Here is a 25,782-nt window from a genome sequence, read left to right on the forward strand (position 1 = left end):
ATTTTAAAATATATACTGTATTATTGCACCATTTTATTTTCAATCTATACTAATAAAAGGCAAAGCCCTCACTGACTCACTCATCACTAATTCTCCAACTTCCCGTGTAGGTAGAAGGCTGAAATTTGGCAGGCTCATTCCTTACAGCTGACTTACAAAAGTTAAGCAAGTTTCATTTTGAAATTCTACGCGTAACGGTCATAACGGTCGACAACGTCCGCCATGTTAAACTTTCTTATTTATGGCCCCATCTTCACGAAATTTGGTAGGCGGCTTCCCTGCGCTAACCGAAACCGATGTACTTATTTCGGTGATATGACGCCACTGTTGGCCACCATATTGAAATTTCCAACAGTCTTTGTTACTTATGGGCCCATCTTCAAGAAATTTGGTACGCGGGTTCCCAACGCTAACTGAATCCTACTTACGTACATATATACGTCCATAGCCTGCAGCTTGATCGCCGTATAAGGCGTTGTTGGGTCCCCCATCCCCGCGCCTCCCACGTAGTTGGCTGCCTGCCTATATAAAGCCATCTGTCGCTCCGGTCTCTTCATTCCCTTCCTTGCTTCGCCACAGTATTCACGTCTCCCTGCTGATAACTGCAGCCTTTTCATTTAATCCATGGCTTCTCCGCTGTTTTATTGTTCGCTTATTATGATTATAGTTATTGTGTAGGTATTTTAGACTTAGTTTACATTGTTCAGGTACCCATTTACTTTATCGTTCCCACCATACCCCCATTAACATGTCTATCGAGGTGATCACTATCGATCAAAGAACTGTCACTTACCGAGTGGTTTCCATGTCCGGAGATGGCGACTGCCTTTTCCATTCTCTGTGTTACATATTGCACGGCCATATCAGGTTCACTCTTGATATCCGGAGGAACATTGTGTCTTATGTATTGAATGACTGGGACAGGTTCAAGGTGTGGACTGATGACGGTACAGGAGATAATTATACTACACAGGAGCACTATAAGAGTTAAATGCTTAAGCCCTTCACCTATGGTTCTGCATGTGAGTTGATGGCTGCTGCTGAATTGTTCAGTTGTCGCTTTCAAGTGTACCGAAATGGCCAAATATTTTACACCTTTGGACAACCGCCAATGCCTCTTAAACATCTTAGATTCACAGGTGACGATTTGAGTAGTGGACACTTTGATGTTTATGAATGTTTAAATTCTCAAAAGCTGGATGCGAAGTTATCAATGAAACCCATTTCAATTCAAATGCCTCCAATTTCCAGTAAGGCTCTGCTTCGCAATGACAATTAATAAGTCTCAGGGACAGATCCTACAAAAGGTTGGCATTGATTTGAGGCAAGATTGCTTTACACATGGCCAACTATACATTGCATGCTCAAGAGTAAGCTCAGCGCACAGCTTGGTCATATTACAACCAGAGGGTTTAACTGACAACATGGTATACAAAAAGATCCTTAACAAATAATTATTGGTATATTTTCCCTCAGTTTAAAAAGGTTTACTTTTCTTCTTAATAAAAATTTTAAAGCAGTACTTCGCCGCTACGAAGCACGGGTATTTTGCTAGTCACTTATAAAATGACAAATGTGACCAGTACAAACCTTTAGTATTCCAACTTCAACCTGCCACCAACCATGCTTGGTTTGTGTGCACCTGACATGTGTTAGCTTGCTCAATTCAACTAGCTAGGTACAACATATGGAGTGTCTGCAAAAAACAGAAAATGGGTCACTGCCTTTAACAGGAAAGCTTAAACGAAAAAAGACAAATCCACAAGTTAGGCAAAAAATAAGGAGCCAAAATAAATAGTAAAATAAAAACTAAATGTTCAACAAAACCTAGTAAAGAATATTTAACTTCTGGATTCACACACACTGACAGTAAGGTGGAGCCATTACCCCAATGTGTGCAGTGCTCAGAGGTTTTGACAAACACAGCCAAAAAGCAAACCAAATTACACTTGGAAGTTTTTGAGGCCAAGCTGAAGCAACACCAAGGCAAACAGACATTTAATGAGTTTACATGTGAAGGAAGTGACAATAATAAAGAATTGAATGAATTGATAAGACTAGAACAGGGATAGGCAATGTCGGTCCTGGTGAGCCGCAGTGGCTACAGGTTTTCATTCCAACCCAATTGCTTAATTAGAAACCAATCATTGCCAATCTCAGACCTTATTTAATTTTATGGCTTGTTAGTCTGTGCAATGTAAGGCTCTTATATCGTAGATTTTTTCCTTTCCAAGGATATCATCCAAATGATTTGAAGCCTAAAACAGATCATTTTCAGTCTGTCACATTTTTCTATTAAGTGTTTTAGTAAATCAAACATGTGTGCATGATGAACACACACAGATGTAATTGGAAAAAAGCTAGCTGGAAAACTGCTGGCTGCTTTGTCTTTTACATCTTATTGCTAACTAGACAAAGAGCCCGTTTCGACAACGTAAGATGAAACGGGCACAAGTGGAATAGTAATAAATATAAGCACCACAAACCTGATATAGGTGTATTGACTGAATGCGTAATTGAATCAGAATGCATAATTAGGCCTCGAGCTGTAGTCGAAATCGTCTTTCAGGCCTCTAGAGCTTTAATCGAAGTCGCCTTTCTCTTTAAATTGTCGCGGCCGTAAATCCGCCGCCTGCCGCGATGTCGGTCTCATAAGGTTTTTCGGGCAGCTGCGCAGAAGGCGACTGCACATTCAGCTTCAGACATGCGCAGAAGGCGACTGCGCATTCGGCTTCGGACGGACGTGAGTGAGTGAGGAGACTGGCGAATTATGTATTAAGATGAGCAATTAAAACACTGAATGCAGCAGTTTAAGATTGAAAAAAGTAATTAAGGTTGGACAACCTTAACAAGCGAGACCACTAAAATGAAGCATCAAAATGTCACTTAAGCAATATGTGCTTCATCAGCAATAATTGAGTTCTCATTAAGGAACTAGGTTGGAACAAAAACCTGCACATACTGCGGCTCTCCAGGACGGACATTGCCCACCCTTGGTCTAACCTTTATGTGCAGGTTTTTGTTCGCTCGCGCTCTCTTGCTCTCGCTCTCTCTCTCTCCCTCCCTCGCTTGCTCACGCTCTCTCTCCCTTGCGTGCTCGCTCGCTCTCTCTCTCTCCCTCCCTCACGCGCTCTCTCTCTCTCTCGCTCCCTCACGCGCTCTCTCTCTCTCGCTCCCTCGCGCGCTCTCTCTCTCTCTCGCCCTCCCTCCCTCTCTCGCTCCCTCTCTCTCGCGTTCTCACTCTCTCTTGTTCTCTCTCTCGCGTTCTCGCTCTCTCTCTCACTCCCTCTCTCTCTCGCGTTCTCTCTCTCGCTCCCTCTCTCTCTCTCTCGCTCTCTCTCTCTCCCTCACAAGCTCCCTCTCCCTCTCTCTCTCGCTCGCGCTCTCTCTCTCTCTCTCTCTCTCTCACGCTCTCTCTCTCTCTCGCTCGCTCATGCTCTCTCTCTCTCGCTTGCTCGCTCGCATTTTTGCACTCGCTTTCTCTCTCTCTCTCGCTCGCTCGCTCGCTGGCTGCACAGGGAATGCACAGGGAGAGATTGAACACGTGCAGAAATCATCGGCACATATGAACCAGAAGGGAAACTGGCTTGTTCGTCACCCAAGTGTGTGGTCATGAACAGATGCAAAAGTTTGGCAAACTTTTTGGTCGTAACCCGATTTGTACGTGGTTCAAGACGTTCGTGACCCGAGGTTCCACTGTATTCTGTTCAAGTTATATCAATAGCAGGTCAGTTATATCAATAGCCATCCTCTGCAGTTACATTTATTTATGATTTTTATGTGATGAAATGGGTACTGATCACTATCAGCTCTTTCACGCTTCTAAGTTATGGGATGAGGTGAATCTGTTTTACTCAACTCAAAGCATGAACTAGTTCATCAGTTTAGTGATTTTTGAGTGGTTGTCTAGTTTAGTATACAGTATATTGAATGATATTCTTAGTTACCTAAATGGGCCCAATCCATCTCTGCCCCACTCCACTCCACCAGTGAAATGCAGGGACTATTTTTCCCGACCAAAGCAAAAATGAATAAATCTTTAGGAAACTCTAAATGTGGGCCAGACAATCTGTGGCTCTTGAAAATCTCAGACTTTTTAACAAAGAAAATGCAGCTTCTAATCACTGTGGATACTGATATCAGGAAGCATCTTAAGTGTCAAGACTCAGTTGCGTGAATACATGGATTGAAATCCTATTTGCCTACCAAAATAATGAAGCAATGATCAGATTAAGTGCCAAAGGGCAAGGCAGACTTGTCAATCCTTCTTGCCAAAATGCTTTGTAACTGATTTTCTCATGGGAGAACATACTCAATTTTTAGCTTCATGATGCTTTGGAGTATCTTGTCCTGTCTGACAAACCAGTCACATTTTTAATGCCATTTCCAGCAACTTACCTCTGCAAAGCTGGGCTCTTTCAGGCACACAGAAGACAAATACAGAATCAAGCTTAATACTGTGCCATATCATCGATTAAAAAATTGTCTTTCCTGCAACCTGACATTGAGTTTATTGATAGACAACATAAGCCCCCTGATTAGTTGTGTGACCATACTTGTAAATTGTTCCTACATTTATCATAACATAATAAGTGACATGCAACTTACTGTATATTTAAATTGCTCAGGGGGCACTTCAAAGAGTAGCTGTGGGCTGGTGATAGTAAGCTGTTTTTTTTCTTTCCTGTACTGCACATGTAACTGAACCTGCACTCAAACATCAGGAGTTTGTGATTACAGTGGGCCACAAAAATCTTTAATAGTCAAAATAAGCAGACTGTTGTAGAAGGCTGGGAAATGCTGGTCTCTAAAATAAGCAAGAAATTGCAACCAATCAGAATTTACAAGTGTTGCCTATTATCTGAATCCACTAAAAATTGGCCAAATTTTCTCTGATTGAATAATTAACTTTAAGTTGTGTCTCTTGCCAATGTCTTATTATTGAAGTCCTCAGATAGTCCTTAAGAAAATGATGAATAACTTCATAAAGTATGGAAAATGCATATAAACAAGAGCTTATGAATAAACAATAACACGTCCAATACATTGATAAAACGCTTCTCAAATACTGCAAGTCCTTCATAAATTGATCCAAGAAATTTAATATTTCTGACTAATGCCAAATTCTTTTCTTTTTCAGATTTTTTACTTCTTCATGACAGAAGCCATAAAAAGAACATCCAATTAAAGTTTACATTTCATTATTTCTGGAACTATCCACCTGGCTACTAAGACCACTTGACTCAACTTATGAGTTACAGCTTGTTCTGGCAACACCTGACATGAGGCAGAAATCAGCCTGGGCAGTATGCCAGTTAAATATAGTTCTCAAATGTATAAACTTATTGATTGCCTTGTATATTTTCCCCCCCAAATTCATTTACTTTATACTGGTAAGGATCAGGGTGACAACACATCCACTTGTATAGACCCAGACATCACACCCTGAGCAACAGTTCTAGCGCTTCTTGGGATTTCCTAAATACTCTCAGGTCAAATAACCGACATAATGTTTTCAGTTATCCTAGATTTGCCGAAAGATCATCTACTTATGGGGCGTGCCTGGTACACCTGTGAGTGAAGCCTATAGCAACTCTTAATCCAGAGAAGCAGAGGTTGTACTTGAAGATTCCCTTGCATTAAACAGTTAGCCATCTCACCATTAAGGAAAAAACGCTCAGAAACCTTTCCTTTGAACCTTATTGCAAACACAGATTAATCAATGCTTTATACAGTTGCTGACTTTTTCACATTTTATTTCAAATAAAACATACAAAATAAACAAGCTTTCACTTGATATATATTATGCAAAATACAGTAAATAACTGACCAAAAAGCAATGTAAACTAAATTGTTTCTACTTTTAATTCTCAAGTTACTTGAGCAAAAAACAAAACATATATAAAGACCTCCATACTGATTCTTTTTGTTGCTTGCTGCACAATGAACATGTGCAGTCTTTTATTAACCTGCTATACTTCTTTGATTCAATGCCAAAACTTGAGACTAAGAACAGTAAACAGATGTTTCTCAGACTACATTACAAGTAAATTACATATTCCATAAATACACACTTTTCAAATAAATAGAGCAAATGTAAGTTATTTATTAAAAGGAGAAATCTATAATTTAAGGTTCCACTAAATTTCTCATTTAAAAAGCTAATTGCTTACTGAGCAAATAATATATTCAGTGATAAACACAATAATTATATAAAATGTTGAAATATCAAAATCTGATGACAAAAAAACAAAAAAAAAAAACAATAGAACTGAAAAAGCACACTTCTAAAAATTGTTTCTACACATGAACCAAGTCTAAACAGCATAAATAAAACATTATCTTAGGAAACATTCATTTTAATGTTTTCATATATACAAATATAATAAAATAAAGTTTATACAAGACTAAAAAAGTCCACTAAAAAGCTCAAGAATACTTGACTTCCGAGGACCTTTTGTGTTCATTAACATGGAAGTAGATGGCAAGTACCATTCTTTATTTAAAAAAAAAAAAAATACCCAAAAGGTATTATTATATTGAACAGCATCAAAGTTTCTTGAGTGAGAGAACAAAATGCCTTTAAAGTGGTAATTTAGAAGTTGTCTCAAATGCACTTTGAACAGCTGCAAGCAAGAAGATTCTAGTGGTGTTGCTTTTCCTCTGATCATCTGGGCTGCCAAGTTACAACTGTGTGCCAAGGATTTTTTTTGGAGGTGACACCATGCAAGAATAACTGGAATAACCATTTTTATTAATGTTTAGCTGGCAGAAATACTGTTAACTTACAATTCAATTTTCTCCTCTCTTTTCTCAAATAAGCATGAAATTTTTATTGTTAAAACTTTTAAAGGAATACAAGGTTCACTGGCTTAAGGTCCATCCCCTTTTGTATATATATGTAGATTGGGAACTTAAGAGTTAAAAATTTTGAAGGACAATAGTACCTGTGCAAGAATATTGTTCACCGACTTCATCTCGGCTTGATACAGATTAAAATTCCTTGTGATTAAGGTTTAAATAAATGTTTGTTATAACTTGTATTTATTTCCAACAAATGGTGCATAATATGTCAGGATTAAAAGCAATTTTTTTGATTATATCTGTCTATTACTACAGTAGCCTCCCAGTATACTGCAAGGTGAACAGTTTTATTCATAACTGGAACCAATATAAACAATATTAGTAGCAAGTGTAACAATATTTTTTAATTTTTCAAGTAAAAAGGTTGTTCTTGGACTAAGGAATAGGGATAACGGTTTATTCAATGTATATAACATAAATATTGATCAATAAATTCTTGCAACAGCTGTAGTTTTGCACTTGTTCTTTTTCATTGTAGAGAGGAAGTGGGAGCTAAGTGGGATATCAAATGATATCCCCATCTTCTCCTACAATCAAAAACTGGGTGGTGACTAAAAGTACAAGCAGATAAAATTAAGTTCATGACAGGGTTCTTGGGTTCACTCCTCAAGAAAGTGTCAGGAGCTCAGCATTACGGGAGGACCTGGACGACATAATTGCTTCTAGACATATATAGTTAATATACCTAGAGACTCAGTAGCTTTTCAGTCCTTAAATATCTATTACAAGATTACTAAAAACAAAACACCACAATTTAATTAACTATGCGATTATTTCAATGACTGAAAATAAAACAAAATTTTATAATCGGATCCAATTAAATAATTAAAATAATTTCATTGATGCAAGCTGCAGGTAAACTGTACAAGAAAACTGCTGGCTCAATGCAATTTGCCTTCTAATGCAATGAATATTTTGTAGACTGCACATGTAAATGTGTTATGAGCTCCATCTGCTGGGTGAAAAAAAGCTTTATCCTACTTAACATTTAAAAGAGAACTGTCTACTGACCACTTAATAGCAGGAAACTGTTTGACAAGTAATGCAACTACAAGTATTCTAACCAATATATATTTGCAATATTTTCAGCCTTATTAGAACTGATACTTTCTATTTCTTAAAGTGTAAAAGTAAATGAATTATTGTCCTGCCGTATGAGTATTACGTAACTTATTGATTACAACAGCAAAATACAGAAATCCCAGTTACCTCTTCAAAATAAAAATACAGTAAAACATATTTAAATACAAATGGAGAACTTACCAGTTTGTTTTCCTGCATATAAATTCTCTGAAGTTTGGAACAGCCTTTGGCTAATGCCACCATGCCTTCATCAGTTATTCTGTAGCACTGACCAAAATGAACATCTTTCAGCTCTGAACAGTGTTGTCCCAACTACAATAAAAGATTCAACAAATTCAAGCACTGCTTTATTTTTATACTGCAAGAAAGAAATCTTATTACAAAAAAATCAACTGGAGATTATGCAAATGAGTGAATGAATGAATGAACGAACATGTGTAGTCTTATATATAATGAAATACAATATACAGTATTTGCATGCTTCACTTTTAAATAATGCAGCTTTGCTATCATAAATCTACCACTGCATACCAATTATGTACTTCTCAGCTGTTTTACTGTATTCTAGTTTAGCATTTACCTTTCACATTAAATACATTTTAAAAATAAAAATGAATGTTTACAAATTTCCATATTCTTTTCACCATTTACAAATACCTCTGAATACAACAGCTTCAGTATTTACTGCTTTGCAAAGTTGAGCCTCACTTGTTCAAAAAGAATCTACAGATATTTTAGCAATATCTGCAAAAAAGTTTTTTGGTAAAGGCTATGAAATGCAAATATTTCAATGTTCTTTCAATACATAGGCTTTCCAAAAATGAGCTGGTATTTTAAAGATGTATGTGATAATAAAATGTTAAAATGTTTTTTTAAATAAAGGCAAATAATGCAAAAACTATAGTTAAACGGGTTTAATTTAAAAAGAATCAGCAGAAGCATAATTTCCCCTTGGGAAATATAAAGTACTATGTACCTACTTACCTATCTATATTTTTGCATTTTGACAAATAAAGCTTTTATATCACAATGGTTAAATATTAGAAATAAGTAGCTTATAGCAAAAAGAATTTGAAATTTGAAATCTTACATCTACCTAGGATTCTTTTCTGAAAGTAAAATGATTCATCGCCTGGAAGGAAAAACTACATTATGTATCCAGAGAGAACATAAATGACCTAATTCATTCCTATCAAATTACTGCCAAAAGCCGACTGGTTTTCAAGGGACTAAGACTGAAAAAAGAGAGAGAGCGTATGTAGAGTAGAATGGACGTTAGCAAAAAGTGCTGTCTGTTTGATAACAAAAAACAGATATACATGTCAAGGGAACATGCAATTTGTTTGAATAAAAGCTTTAAAAGATGAGTGAAGACATGCTGTCTCAGCAAGTCTTTTATTGTACTGTTTTATCTGAAGACTCCCACTGAATGGCAATTTTCTTTATAACTCTCTGCATTTAAGTTTTTAAAATACAGTAAAAATTGTTTTAAAATGTTCTTATTCACAACTGTCTGTGTTTAAGTTTTTTCTGTAATACAGTAAAAAAAATGTTTTAAAAGGTTCTCATAATAATTATTATAAACAAGTGATGTTTCTCCTTTAAACTGTATTGATGCAAAAGATAAGGCCATCATTGCTGGGAGAGTTAAGGAAAACTCTATTAGTCTAAAAAAATATTATTCAGACCTTTGACTGCAAATGGGTGACATTAATTAAATACTTAAACACAGGGATATCACGTTAACATCTCAACAAATGGGAAAAAAACACTAAAAAAGTTCACTCAGTGCATTTTGATACAATGTAGAGAGCAAAACTACACAGACAAGTTTTTGAGATTATATTTTTAGCATTGAATTACAGGGTTTCAATACTTTTTATTAATGTATATGTTAAAAAATAGTTGTATTACTATTTAAAGAAAATATTATAATTCTTTTACAGAGGAAATATTTTCATAGGGAGCAATGGAGAATTATACAGTTATTCAATGATTAAAACATTGCTAAATATGTGTTCTACTGATTAAATATAATGCACTTATGCATACAGAAAGTAATGTTTGATGATACATTAAAATATTGCATTCTCCAGATGCCACTACAATGATGGATATAAAGAAACACCAACATTAAGTTATTCATACAAAAACTATCTGTACCTTCAATACTGTTAAAAAAAAAATACACCCTATTTTCATTTTTGTTTTTATTTTAATGACTCATTAAGCAAGATAACTTTAGTAACACTGTAATCAGAAATCTTTTTGTATTAGGTGATGTACAGTAAAAATGTAAACTTTTTTTCTGCTCACTGCAAACAAATATATGTATCTACAAAATGACTAGCATTCTATTATTTTCCAACATGGCTTCTTTACACATGCTATTCTTTGATTTTTGCAGTCTACTACATCAAATAAATTGATTAAACAGCATCCCAAGACACAACCTAACATATTTATAACTCTTTAGCTATAATGTACAACTTCAGGGGACAAAAACTAATAACAACAAACAACAACATTCATTTATATAGCACATTTAAATACAAATGATGTAGCTCAGGGCAGCACAGTGGCGCAGTGGTAGCACTGCTGCCTCACAGTAAGGAGACCTGGGTTTGCTTCCCGGGTCCTCCCTGCGTGGAGTTTGCATGTTCTCCCCGTGTCTGCGTGGGTTTCCTCCGTGTGCCCCCCACAGTCCAAAGACATGCAGGTTAGGTGCATTGGCGATCCTAAATTGCCCCTAGTGTGTGCTTGGTGTGTGTTGTTCCTGCCCTGTGCTGGCTGGGATTGGCTCCAGCAGACCCCCGTGACCATGTGTTAGGATATAGTGGGTTGGACAATGACTGACTGACTGATGTAGCTCAAAGAGCTTTACAGGATTAAGAAAGAGTAAAAAGTCAAAATATTAAAAATACAATTAGGCAATACTAATTAACATAGAATAAAAGTAAGGTCCAACAGCCAGGGAAGACAGAAAAAAAAAAAAAATCTGCAGGGGTTCCAGGTCACGAGAACACCCAGCCCCCTCGAGGCATTCTACCTAACATAAATGATCTCAATCAGTCCTCATGGTTTTCAGACTTCACGTGGAAGAACTTGATGATGATGGTCTGTCATGTGGACCTCTGGTCTTTAATCCATCAATGTAGGGATAGCACGGTGCTTTGATTGGGTGGCGGTGGCACAGATTGCCACCACAGAAAATCGGAAAAAGAACAGCAGAGATCATTATCATAGCATTTTTATTCTAATTTGTATTATTTTTATTTATTTATTTTTTACTTTTAGTGACTTTAGTGAATTTTTTCCCCTTCTTTAAAATATCTTAAGAAATATTCTGCCTACATGGAGTAAATAGAAAATTACGGCTTCATCTGCTCTACCAAATTATGGGCATATTTCAATAATTTGATTCATATTAAAAAATAAATTCTACTGTAAAGACAATTAATACTGAAGGTTAGACAATTATTGCTAATGTGGACCAGACTGCAACATTGGTTTGACAGTATTTTCCTTTATTAATGTAAACAAATAAAATTCATGTAAAGATGTTTGCATTATTAAGTTAAAGTGCATCTTGCAGCCAATCGAACATACTTAAGGTTCAAAATGACAGAATAAACATGGATCATCTTTATGTATGAACAAAAAATAGATCTATAAATGGCAATCTTTAGGAAAGAAGGGAATATAAAACAAATAAAAAATAAGTGTCTATTCATTTAATAGCATGCTGGGATAACACATGGGCCAATTGCCTAAATGCATTAGAGTATAGATTTCGCAAACATAAGGAAATCACAATGATGAATAAAAGAGTGTTCTTCCATAATGTAGATAATCAACTCATGCAGGTTTGCAGAAAACATAATAAAAGCATGTTATACACATAATGACAGTATTATTAGAACCCTTTGGAGATTACACGTCTATAAGAAGACAGCACAAACCTGCTGTTATATGACAATGTTGCATTTCTACACCAGTTAGCACTGTAGATTATTATAACACTTATATTAGTGGATATTGGAAATGGTTTTGTCACTGAAGATGACTGACGTATGACTTTTATCCCAGTCACTGCAGATAATTAAACTATTCTCAAATTGAATTTTGCAAATGATTTAACCATTATGTTTGTAGACTTAAGCACTACCTTTAAAATAACAAGCTGAACTCTCTCCTAAATTGCTGTGTCTTTCCTTAATTTGCGTTACATAGCACTAACCATCTTCTATCCTGAAATAAAAGAGTTCTGAAAGAGGTGAAAGCCACCAATAGAAGATTATCAGTAGAGGTTTGCATGGATGGCAAAAATAAGGAGCTGGTGATGCTGCATATGGTCCTCCAAAAAAAAATGGGAATAAAAAACGTAGTCAGAGATGGTATAATGAGGAAGTCTAAAATGAAAAAAATGTTTTATAGTAAAAAAGAAAAAAGCAAAAGAAATTGATTTGTACCGATCTGGAGTCACTTACTTAAGTCACCATTTCTTAAGTTCTGGGTTTTACCCGACAGTCAGAGACAAAGTCATATATAACAAAAAACTATTGAGAAGATGATGAATTTTACAGACAGTGAAGGTCTTGTTTAATAAATGAGCAACACTAATTCACCAAAGCATATTACAGTGGAACCTCTAGATACGAGTTTAATTCGTTCCAGAACTGAGCTTGTATAGCGAATTTCTCGTATCTAGAACAAACTTCCCCATTGAAAATAATGGAAATCCAGTTAATCCGTTCTGCACCCCAAATATATTAACATAAAAATCAATTTTCCTAATAAATAACACTGATAAATTATATATACTGTAGTCTACCTTTAATAAATAACACTGGTAAATAATATAACTGATTATTAAAAGAATCAAAACAGGTGTCCAAAGTGCAGTAGAGCATTCAATAAATCTTTAAATAAATAATCCTTAAAACAGTTGTGAAGTGGAGGTTTAAAATACACAAGAATAACAATCCTTTAACACGAGGCTAAAACGTCAACAAGAAGCAGTCTTTAAAAACAGATGACAATCCCCGGTGCTTCTTCTCTGTTAGCGTCTCACCTATTTCTCCCATGCGGGCTCTAAAACAGGCGAGACACTCTTAATGCAGCTGACCTTCTCTACACCGTCCTGCTTCAGCTGTTTGGCTCGCCTGTTCAGCTACACGCGAGCCTGCACTTGCCTGCCTGCCTGCCTGCCTGCCTGCCTTCTCTCTCTCTCTCTCTTTTACTTTTTCTCCCCCTTAACCTGCTCGCGCTTCTCTATATATGCGGGGAGGACATGGCAGCTGCAGCCCATCAGCCACAGGAACAATCATGGATGTGGGCAGTTTCCCACCTGTGCACTTAAGTGAGAAACGCAGACATCGCAGATCGCGGCTCGCAACTGCTACCACGCCCCCTTGCTAAGCCGCGAGCTATACCCACAGCCTGGCTCGTGGCTCATTACGCGAACCAATGCTCGTATTTAGAGCTGAATTTTTCGCTCATACTTTCCTCGTATTTTGAATTTCTCGTATACAGAGGTGCTCGTATCTCGAGGTTCCACTGTATATAAATGTAAGTTGAATAAATATCTTATTTTCTTGTAAGCACCACACTTAATTTTGCACACCTTAAAATTAATAAAGCAGCCTTCTAATAAAATCTACTTCTGAACTGGATCAATGTCTTAAATTTGAAGCTACAAGAGTATGTGCATGGCAACCCACTGTAACATTTAACATCTTCAATTCCTATTTTGATATCTGTAATTACATTTTGACTTCTTGAAAGTGACTGACTTTTCCACTGACTTTCACAAATTTTACAGTTAGAGATATCTGCAATTACATTTTCACTTGCCGAGATAATAATTGCAGATCTTGTTAATGGCTTTGAATTAAAGATATCTTAAGAAATGTATTTTTATACTCTAAAGTAGAATTAAAAATAGTTAAAAAGTAACTGACCACATCTGTGGCTCTAACTGTAATTAATCAAAATTATAGATATCTACTATTCACATTTAGGTACTATATTGACAGATTTTTATAATTTGAATTTCTAATAGTAAAAATAAAATTAACCATTGAGAACTGAGATCTGCATAGAGGTTACTGGGAAAATCCCTCAGTTGTAAATATCACTAAGTATTTAACAGATATCTGTAATTTGCATTGTAAAGTGTATTCTAAGTTGTAGATATACAGTATGTACTTCTCATTTTGACTTGTGAAACATACTGCAAATATCGAATTCCAAGTAATCAAAATTATGTTTGGGCATGTAAAGTATAATTTTAACTTGCCAGAATGTAATGAAGAATATTAAAAGGAAGGCAATACATGTAAAAAAGGGTCTCTATTAGTTCGAGAATCTATAGTTACTGTATGTGTCGCAGTTTACAAGCAAACCTGCTGGTACCAAAAGAGAGAGTAACTGTTTGCAGCTTAATAGCTTAAATTAAATACAGTTGATAGAAAATTTGATCACAACAGTAAATTTAAACATCCATGCTATGGCTTGAACATCAGGAATTGGTTATTCATAAACTCATAAAAGCCAAATTACAGAGTCCACAACACCCTTCTTTAAAGATAAAATGCATTAGAACAACTTGTAATAATAATGAAAGTATCAATAGCACAGAAACAGTTAAGGGTATACAAATGAACCCGTAGGGACATTAAGAAAAGAGTGAACTGCTGAAGTGTTCAAAGCAGCTGCTGAGGAAAGAAATTCAAATGAACATTGTCAGATTAAAACTAAAGAAAGTCGCATCAAGCCAGCTCAGCTACACAAATACATTTTATATTTGTCCTGTTACCTATCCAATTGATCTGCCCCCTTAGAAGACCTGCAATAAAAAGACTGTACCAACAACACTACGAGTCTCAAAGCAGTTTTACTGAAATCCAATACAAAGAACAATTTCAGCAGCTCACCAAACAATGCTTCCAGAATTATATATTTATATACTAGGGGGGTCCGCACCCTGCTTGCTTCGCTCACCAACACTAGGGTATGTTCTTCCAGAAATACAATTTAAAGAGATTGTTTTTTTTTTTCATGGGAATAGTTACATTCCCTATATGCATTATGTTCACTTTTACTTTAAAACTTCAGTAAAACAATATTTGGAATAAACTTTTCTGATATAATTTTTTATGGTCTTCCACTGTTAAATTTTAGTCTGCTGTTATCTCTTTCTTTACCCCTGATTCGTTAATTTCTTGTGGAAGTCCAAATTGCTGAATCATTAAATCTTCTACTTCTAACATTTCTTTGATGATTGAAAGAGCTGTTTATTCATTCGACTTTTTGGATAATGGTCCTCTGAACGCTTCCCATAATTGTAAAGCATTACCTTCACCCATCATAATTAAGTACACAAAGAAGTGTCTTAATTTGTCAGGCATCATTAAGAAGTGGCATCAGACATCATTTGAAACATAGTCGTCCAATTTACATAACCCAGCTGCTTGTGCCACTTCTTGAAAGGTACCGTACAAAGTTCCACCTATAGTTAGAACATCTTTATACGACGTTGCTCCTTTCAATTCATTTAACAATGAAACAGTTCGATATCTTTTGTTGATACAAAATTTAATTGAGCAACAATTTTGCAATTAATTTTTCTTGGATGCCAGTCTTTTTTGTTTCTGCCATGTGTAATGTTGAGGAATTTTCGCATACGTATATGCTTTTGCATTTACGTCTGTTTTATTAAGTTCAAAATACTGTAAGCCAATAATTTTGTATTTCTATTTTTCACTATCTCTATAGCTTCTGCTTCTTCGCCCTCTTTAAATTGAATCATATTCTGACCTGGTAAATGAATCGGTAATAATTCAACAGAATGCCATTAAATGCCACCCACTTTCCATTCCATATCTAAATATGCTTGAACTTCGCCCTGAGACTATTCTTTCGATAAAGTTACATGTACATTATCGTCCCCTTTATGAATGTACTTGTAGATGTACTTAATACTCATAACCGATGCACAATACTCAACATTAATGACAATCGAATAGTTTGAGCAAATACAGGTTATATGGTACAATCATTGAATTATCGAGTATCACAATTTTACCATCTTTCTTTCTGTGATAGGTGTGTTGTTCTTGACGATTATCTCTTCAGCAATAATCAGGAAAGCCAGCGTTAGTCATATCTGTTGTTTGACCGAACACTTTTGGAAATTCTTTAAACAATTTTTTTCTTTTAAGTCCCAACATAATGAATCTTTTAAATGTGGTCTGTGAGACATGTGTTTAATGACTGTGGCAAGCGGCTTGGGGTGGTACCCAGCCAGAACGCCCAGAAGGACTGGAGGAGGGCTCACGCTTCTTCCAGACCATGAGGGGGCAACCGCCCTAGTGGATTTGGGGACCACAGGAACAGAGCTTAGAAGCTCAACCCTACAGGGGCCCGATGTCACCAACAGGGGGTGCCCAGATGCCTGAGGAGCCCTGGCCCTCAGGACTTCCGCCACACCCGGAAGTGCTGGGGGGAAGAAGACCAGGGACACCCGGAGTGCTTCCAGGTGCACAGCCGGCACTTCCGCCACACCAGGGAGTGCCGGCAGTCGCTCACTGGAAGGCACCTGGAGCACGTCCAGGTGTGTTTAAAAGGGGCCACCTCCTACCATTCGATGGCTGGAGTCGGGTGGAAGAGGACGGAGCTCGGAGGAGAGGAGTGGGGGCGGACCTTAAGAGAGAAAAGGCATTGTGAGGTCTGGACTTTGGGGTGATTGGTGCTGAGGCACTGGGGTTGTGTGTGCAGTTTATTTGTGTTACAATGAATAAAACGTGTGCTGGTTATTGAACCATCGGTGTCCGCCTGTCTGTGTCCAGGCTGTTCCCCACATGACTTTGTACTATAATTCAGGATAGGTTTCTCCATTTGGAATTTCAGCACAGACAAACCGATCTACATCATCAGCAGTTAATAATTTATTTTGCAAAGTAACCAATAAATGCATGTGAGGCAAACCCCGTTTTTGAAATTCCATTGTGTAAATGTATGCTCTGATTTGACTGAACACTGTTTCAAGTTCATTCAATAAAAATAAGACTCTCTGATAAAACAATCTTCTTATAAAAGTGGGAATATCCAAAGCCGATGTAGCCGGTGGCATTGTTCTCAAGAATCTGCGGATTTCTGGTCATTGTGGATTGCACGTCATTGTAATAAATAAATCTGGCCAACCAATAGTTCGGGATATTGCCATTGCATCATGATATAACTGTTGCAATGTTCTTCAGCTACCTTGATATGCTGATGGTAATACTACTGCTGCTTTACCTATTTCGAATTTGTCTGAACTATTGATATTTGCATATGTTCCGTTCTAAGTTTTGCTTGATTCGATTTAATAAAGAAGAGATGATTAGCTTCGACTTTTAGATACGCATTAATAATGTAATGTTGCGATAGACGTTGCAGATCTTTCTTCTTCACTTAGTTGTTGCTTACTTTCCATATTATCAGAATTTGCACATACATTATTATTGTTCTTTTCTGCATTTTTTTGGGGCTTTCTTTTCTCTCCAACACTTTTGGTTCTCTTTTCAACGTGTTGCTCTTTCTTCTTCGCTTAATCGTTTTTGAAGTTCTATCCAACAACTGAAAAGTTAGATGACCATGATCTTGTTTGAAAATGTTTGTAAGTAGGGGGTGACTTGCAAAGGTCACTGTCTCACGGGACTTGCTTCCAAAGGATGTCAGTATGACGTGACTTGACCATGTCGCGGGACGTGAAAGTGTCTCTCTGAAATGTCTCTCTTCAAAAGATCACATCTTGTCCAAAGTTTTTTTTTTTTTTATTTTTTTTTTTTTTTTTTATACAGTAATCCCTCGCTATATCGCGCTTCGCCTTTCGCGGCTTCACTCCATCGCGGATTTTATATGTAAGCATATTTAAATATATATCGCGGATTTTTCGCTGCTTCGCGGGTTTCTGAGGACAATGGGTCTTTTAATTTCTGGTACATGCTTCCTCAGTTGGTTTGCCCAGTTGATTTCATACAAGGGACGCTATTGGCAGATGGCTGAGAAGCTACCCAACTTACTTTTCTTTCTCTCTCTCTTGCGCTGACTATCTGTGATCCTGACGTAGGGGGTGTGAGCAGGGGGGCTGTTCGCACACCTAGACGATACGGACGCTCGTCTAAAAAATGCTGAAAGATTATCTTCACGTTGCTACCTTCTGTGTGCAGCTTTTAAGTATGCTGCACGGTGCTTCGCATACTTAAAAGCTCAAAGGGCACGTATTGATTTTTTTATCTGTCTCTCTCTATCTCTCTCTGCTCCTGACGGAGGGGGTGTGAGCTGCCGCCTTCAACAGCTTTGTGCCACGGTGCTTCGCATACTTAAAAGCTACAGCCCTATTGATTTGTTTGCTTTTTTTCTCTATCTCTCTGACATCTGCTCCTGACTTGAAGAGGAAGATATGTTTGCATTCTTTTAATTGTGAGACGGAACTGTCATCTCTGTCTTGTCATGGAGCACAGTTTAAACTTTTGAAAAAGAGACAAATGTTTGTTTGCAGTGTTTGAATAACGTTCCTGTCTCTCTACAACCTCCTGTGTTTCTGCGCAAATCTGTGACCCAAGCATGACAATATAAAAATAACCATATAAACATATGGTTTCTACTTCGCGGATTTTCTTATTTCGCGGGTGGCTCTGGAACGCAACCCCCGCGATGGAGGAGGGATTACTGTAATAGAGGGATTTTTATAGGGTCACTGTTGTAACACATACAATACAGAGCACAGTACAGTGGAACCTCGGTTCACAACCATAATTCGTTCCAAAACTCTGGTCGTAACCAGATTTGGTCTGGAACCGAAGTAATTTCCCGCACAGGATTGTATGTAAATACAATTAATCCGTTCCAGACCATACGAACTGTATGTAAATATATATATATACAGTGGTGTGAAAAACTATTTGCCCCCTTCCTGATTTCTTATTCTTTTGCATGTTTGTCACACAAAATGTTTCTGATCATCAAACACATTTAACCATTAGTCAAATATAACACAAGTAAACACAAAATGCAGTTTTTAAATGATGGTTTTTATTATTTAGGGAGAAAAAAAAATCCAAACCTACATGGCCCTGTGTGAAAAAGTAATTGCCCCCTGAACCTAATAACTGGTTGGGCCACCCTTAGCAGCAATAACTGCAATCAAGCGTTTGCGATAACTTGCAATGAGTCTTTTACAGCGCTCTGGAGGAATTTTGGCCCACTCATCTTTGCAAAATTGTTGTAATTCAGCTTTATTTGAGGGTTTTCTAGCATGAACCGCCTTTTTAAGGTCATGCCATAGCATCTCAATTGGATTCAGGTCAGGACTTTGACTAGGCCACTCCAAAGTCTTCATTTTGTTTTTCTTCAGCCATTCAGAGGTGGATTTGCTGGTGTGTTTTGGGTCATTGTCCTGTTGCAGCACCCAAGATCGCTTCAGCTTGAGTTGATGAACAGATGGCCGGACATTCTCCTTCAGGATTTTTTGGTAGACAGTAGAATTCATGGTTCCATCTATCACAGCAAGCCTTCCAGGTCCTGAAGCAGCAAAACAACCCCAGACCATCACACTACCACCACCAAATTTTACTGTTGGTATGATGTTCTTTTTCTGAAATGCTGTGTTCCTTTTACGCCAGATGTAACGGGACATTTGCCTTCCAAAAAGTTCAACTTTTGACTCATCAGTCCACAAGGTATTTTCCCAAAAGTCTTGGCAATCATTGAGATGTTTCTTAGCAAAATTGAGACGAGCCCTAATGTTCTTTTTGCTTAACAGTGGTTTGCGTCTTGGAAATCTGCCATGCAGGCCGTTTTTTGCCCAGTCTCTTTCTTATGGTGGAGTCGTGAACACTGACTTTAATTGAGGCAAGTGAGGCCTGCAGTTCTTTAGACGTTGTCCTGGGGTCTTTTGTGACCTCTCTGATGAGTCGTCTCTGCGCTCTTGGGGTAATTTTGGTCGGCCGGCCACTCCTGGGAAGGTTCACTACTGTTCCATGTTTTTGCCATTTGTGGATAATGGCTCTCACTGTGGTTCGCTGGAGTCCCAAAGCTTTAGAAATGGCTTTATAACCTTTACCAGACTGATAGATCTCAATTACTTCTGTTCTCATTTGTTCCTGAATTTCTTTGGATCTTGGCATGATGTCTATCTTTTGAGGTGCTTTTGGTCTACTTCTCTGTGTCAGGCAGCTCCTATTTAAGTGATTTCTTGATTGAAACAGGTGTGGCAGTAATCAGGCCTGGGGGTGGCTACGGAAATTGAACTCAGGTGTGATACACCACAGTTAGGTTATTTTTTAACAAGGGGGCAATTACTTTTTCACACAGGGCCATGTAGGTTTGGATTTTTTTTCTCCCTAAATAATAAACACCATCATTTAAAAACTGCATTTTGTGTTTACTTGTGTTATATTTGACTAATGGTTAAATGTGTTTGATGATCAGAAACATTTTGTGTGACAAACATGCAAAAGAATAAGAAATCAGGAAGGGGGCAAATAGTTTTTCACACCACTGTATATTTTTTTAAGTTTTTAAGCACAAATATAGTTAATTAAACCATAGAATGCACAGTGTAATAGTAAACTAAAATGTAAAAACCTTGAATAACACTGAGAAAACCTTGAACAACAGAGAAAACTAACACTGCAATAGTTCGCACTATAGCGCTACCAACTGCTGGCTAAAAACACTTCTTTTTTTTTTTTTTTTTAAATGAGTTTTAAGCACAGGGAAAAAAATGAACATTTGAAAAAAATCCGTAATTTAATAAACCACCAAGAAAAGTAACATTGCAACAATGCACACTACGAACCAATCGCTGTAAACAGAAGTGAAAACAAAAACAAGCCCAGTGCATTCTTTAACTGCCTTCTCTAACTTATGCGTCCAGCTCTCTCTCTCGCGCTGCCTGTGTGTGTGTCTCTCTCTCTCGTGCGCTGCCTGTGTGTGTGTGTGTGTGTGTGTGTGTGCGCGTGCGTGTGTTTCGCTCGCTCGCTCACACTCACTGTGTGTGTGTGTGTGTGTGTGTGTCTCTCTCTCTCGCTGCCTGTGTGTCTCTCTCTCTCGCGCTTCGCTCGCTGTGTGTGTGTGTGTGTGTGTGTCTCTCTCTCTCTCTCGCGCTGCCTGTGTGTGTGTGTGTGTGTCTCTCTCTCTTGCGCTGCCTGTGTGTGTGTGTCTCTCTCTCTCTCTCTCGCGCTGCCTGTGTGTGTGTGTGTGTGTGTGTGTGCATGTCTCTCTCGCGCTGCCTCTGTGTGTGTGTGTGTGTGTGTGTGTGTCTCTCTCTCTCTCGCGCCTGTGTGTGTGTGGCGCTCTCTCGCTCTCTCTTGCTCGCTGCACAGGAAGAGACTGAACACGTACAAACCGAGTCGTATACCGAGTGTGAGGTCGTGAACAGATGCAAAAGTTTGGCAAACTTTTTGGTTGTAAACCGATTTGTACGTGTTCCGAGACGTTCGTGAACCGAGGTTCCACTGTATATTGATACTTATACTTGTATGTGCTAAACAGCATACAATCAGTAGTCATTAGCCAGAACCATGACAAGCAGGTATGACTACCTTACCTTAAAACACCTAACTTCCTAATCTTATTTACTAGTACAACATCGAATCTTATATCCTCAGACCAGCGGACTACTGCCAATTACTGACAGATACGTACTAATTAATAAACCTGTATAAAGCTTGGTAAAAATCACTTAGACTGCAATACTTGTAGACAGATGATACCAACATAGTCCTTTGGTCACTATATAGGTTTTCATTATATCCGCCATCATCTGTGAAAAAGAGTGGTGAAAGAGTCATTCGTTTATATGTACTTTGATATCTCAGAATCTAATCAACCTGCCATTTTTGAAGTTATCTGAATTTTTAATACATTGTAGATTTGCTTGTGCTATACAGTTTCACATGTACATCACCACTGATATGTCTAGTGAAATATATTTGTTATTTTGAAATCTGTTTGAAAAGTTGCTTAAATGGACAATAAGTCAATAGGAATAACTGATAACTGATAAATTATATTACTATTCATTACACTGTCAGCTACACTGGCTTGCTACACATTAGAGCTGTCAGATCAAATGCAGCTATTCAAATAGAATTTTTAAAAAGTCTTATTCAAAAAGCATAAGAATGGTTATATCTTTTACTTCACACTAATTTCAGCATCATATTATCTAGACACACCATGCACTACTGCTGCAATTTACAAAAGTTTTTTTCACATTAGCACAATAAACAGACTTTTTCAAATTTCAACGGTAACTCTGCATTGCCATTAGTAAAATGGACATTTTCTTAAGCACATGCCACAATAACTTTTTTCCTAGCAAACTACTCTGCCATTTTGATATACATTTTCAGTAAGGAGAGATTTTTAGACACTTCTGTAGCACCTTAAAATTATTGTTCTGTTGCTGATCCTACCTATTCTGGTTCACTCTAAAATCACAGATCCCTGACTGACAGCTGTTTTGTGCCACAACTGTTAACCATCCATCAAAGGAAGCAAAAGTTGCTTTCCTTTCTCATTAATGACAACGGAAAATAATTGATATATTTACATTTTGTTTTACTATGGCTTCTTTAGAATAATCATTTTCAGGATCTGTTTCAGTGTCAGCAATGCTTGTTTAGCTATCTAAGCCATCAATAGTTATCACGCACAGCTAGCTTTCTATTAACTTGTAGCACAATGCTGAGAGAGTGAGAGATTAGGAGCATGCACTGATACAGCGCATTGCCGCACACACCACATGACAAACCAACTCAGGATCCCAGATTAGGACCCAAGTGCAGTCATGTAATGGGTGACACCTCAGCACCACACTAGTTCAGATGAAGTGGAACACTGCGAGTTTTTTTTATGGTAGCTGGAGTGCCAATTCTGCCACCAAGTCCCAGGTTTCTCCCTGCAGGTTGGGGGGCCTACATGCAGGGCTGGGTGCAGATTAACGTCATACCCAGGACATAGACATAATTATATACATAATTTTAAAAAAAATATTCGGTTACTTGTGTTAATTTTTGCTGTATATGACAGGAAAAAAAAAAAAGATTAGTTCAGTACTGCATGCTATTCCTTAACCCCCTACTGTGCTCATCTTTCTGCAAAGTATCAAGTTGGGTTTAAAATAGGAATCCTCTGATCGATTGGCCATCAATGAAAATAGTTAGAGATTCACTAAAAAAAGACTGATCACAAAAACCAATACTTTCAGCCCGTTTTTCAAAGCTTTATGGTAATTTAGCTGTAGCACTCCTTTACACAATGTATCACTATAGTTAAGCCTGCTGTATCTTTTTTTTTCTTTTGCAGAAAATTTCCTGAAGTGTAGCAAAGAACAGTGAGTAGAAGCTTGTTTTATCAGTGAATGAGAAGAGATTGGAAAGTGGAGTAATAAAATGAAAAAAAAAAGTAATCAGAGAAGTCATCCTGTGCAACTAGACAAAATAACAAGAAAACCTACTTTAAAAAATGTAGGCCTTTATTTTGACCTTTAAATTAAAACAGACACCACTTGAGTTTGAATAATGTGCTTGTTTAAAATGCAGCAGCTTATACTTTTAATTGGAAAAAGAAAAGATACAAACAAATTTGAAATTCCTACATAGTAAACAACAGGCTTTTTTTTATAGATGTGTACTGTGTTTGTTATACAACGTAAGTTTGGATCAGAAACAAGTACTATATATTTAAAATGATAATCCATATTTTATAATTACACCCCAAGAATTACAAATGTCTAGTTGATACAATGAAGAAGAAAAAAAAAAAAAAAACACCTGTATAAATATAGTAAATGTATATTTTTTTTTAACAGCAAAAACGTGTATGTGCAATTAATGAATTAAAATGATTAAAATGTATAAGTGCATGCTTATTTACAATTAAGCAGCATTTACCGCTAATTGCGTTTAATATATATTTTTTTGTTGTTGGAGAAATGGTGAAAACTACTGTTTTTAATTAAGCTTTGTTTTTAGGTACATTACAGAATAAACTAAACAATATGACAGCATGTAATTATGAGAAACGTTTTATTTTCCTTCATGCCATGTGTATTACAGATAAATATTTTCGTACATATTTTATTAAAGTATTTTTTAAAGAGAAAATAAAAAATCAGAATCAATACTGGACGATCAAGTAAAATAAAATCGGTGATCAGTATCAGCCTTAAAAAACCTGATCAGACACTCCCTAGTTTAAATAGTAAACATAAAATTAACTGTTTACTACTGGAATCTGCATGTAAGTTAAATAAGTTATCTGTGCTATCCTTTCTGTTTGGTTATTTCTGACATGCAGATTCTCTTATTAAGCAAGGAAGACCAAAGTTTTAAGGGGAGGTAGTTATACTAATTAATCATACTACCAAAGAGTTGTAACATCTTGCATATTGATTAGACAATCAACTAAAAATTTCATTGTACTTTGTTAAATCTATAAACCATAACCAATTTGAGTGCCAGAGAAAATGTATTTGCTTCCCCCAATATCAAACTTTCAGGGTCCACAAATACATGCCTACATAACTGACAAACTGCAAACATGCAGACTTCAAAAGGCATAGATACTGCATTCAAGTCCTGACCTGTGATACGAAGTGGTGAGAGAATGTATCACGTACAAGGTGGGGACTCTAATTTGTCCCAAGCTAAAGTTGTCTCGGTTCAGCCAGAGATTATTTTCCTAGCTCAAGTGTGTTTCCTTTTTTGTTGTCTTTTACATAAGTATAGTTGATTATGTTTTGTTTCATTTTTATGTTGCACTATTTCATTTATATTTTAATTTACTGAATTTTGTTTTTATGAACAATGTTAGTTTTGTGGTGCCTTGTCCTTCTAGTTATGGTACTTGTAGTTTTGTATGTTGAGTCCGGTGGAATAGGGCCAACTAATGCAAGAGCTGAATAACTGCTCCCACTGGTATTTAAGGAGAAGCAGCTGTTATCACAGCTTGTTTGGTATTGAGCTTGTTTCCCTTGTTTGTGGATTATACTTTTCTATCTAGCTATTGGGTTTCCTGGGTTTGGCCCCTGCTTTCAAAGTAAGGTACTCTTTCTAGTTTTTGAGCCTATGAAGCTAGGGTGAGGTAGTGAGATCTACCCTTTTTAGGGTTAGCCTTGGATTAAAGTAATGATCTGAATTTGGTTTTTCAAGGCCTACACCATTTTTGAGCTTATTAAGTGACAGGGTCACAGCAAAAGTCATCTTCACACACACTCATCCAGGGCCAGTTTAGATTTGTTAATCTTATAAACCTTTTTGTCTTTATGAAGAGGGCGGGAAATCATGTAAAATTAAATTAGTATATCAATGCAGACAGATAACATATCTAAAACAGTACCTAGTTAAACATGTGGTTATTCTAAAGCCATGTTTTTGTTTAAAGCATCTGCCTTTTCGGTACTTACATCTATATCTATATATATATAATTCACTAAGCCGCCGACAAGTAGCCACCCATGGAAAGCACGCACCGACAAGTAGCCACCCATGGAAAGCACGCAAGACAGCCACGCCCACCGTATATAATTCACTAAGCTGCCGACAAGTAGCCACCCATGGAAAGCACACAAGACAGCCACGCCCACCAACTCTAAGACCATTGGATACGACGACAACTCGCAGAGCCACGCCCACCAACTCGGACGCAGCAACTCACAACACCAGGCGTCATTCACGTTCGTCTCTGCTAGACTCCACATACACCTCTGAGCCACGTTGACTTTTCATTAGTCAACCTCAGTGGAACCTCGGTTCACACAGAGGCAGCGCGAGAGAG

At 37.2% G+C, this 25,782-nt stretch overlaps 1 protein-coding gene across 2 annotated transcripts in view; it reads right to left on the minus strand.

The window, feature by feature from the left end:
• Window positions 1-25,782, minus strand: part of fbxl17 (F-box and leucine-rich repeat protein 17) — a 965,787-nt gene that overhangs the window by 909,759 nt on the left and 30,246 nt on the right. For both annotated transcript variants that reach the window (XM_051929669.1, XM_051929670.1), the window contains exon 5: window positions 8,128-8,259. In XM_051929669.1, coding sequence (XP_051785629.1) covers window positions 8,128-8,259 — 132 coding nt within the window. The remainder of the gene's footprint in view (window positions 1-8,127; window positions 8,260-25,782) is intronic.

Source organism: Erpetoichthys calabaricus, chromosome 7 (genome assembly GCF_900747795.2).
Source record: "Erpetoichthys calabaricus chromosome 7, fErpCal1.3, whole genome shotgun sequence".
In the NCBI taxonomy this organism is placed as follows: domain Eukaryota; kingdom Metazoa; phylum Chordata; class Cladistia; order Polypteriformes; family Polypteridae; genus Erpetoichthys; species Erpetoichthys calabaricus.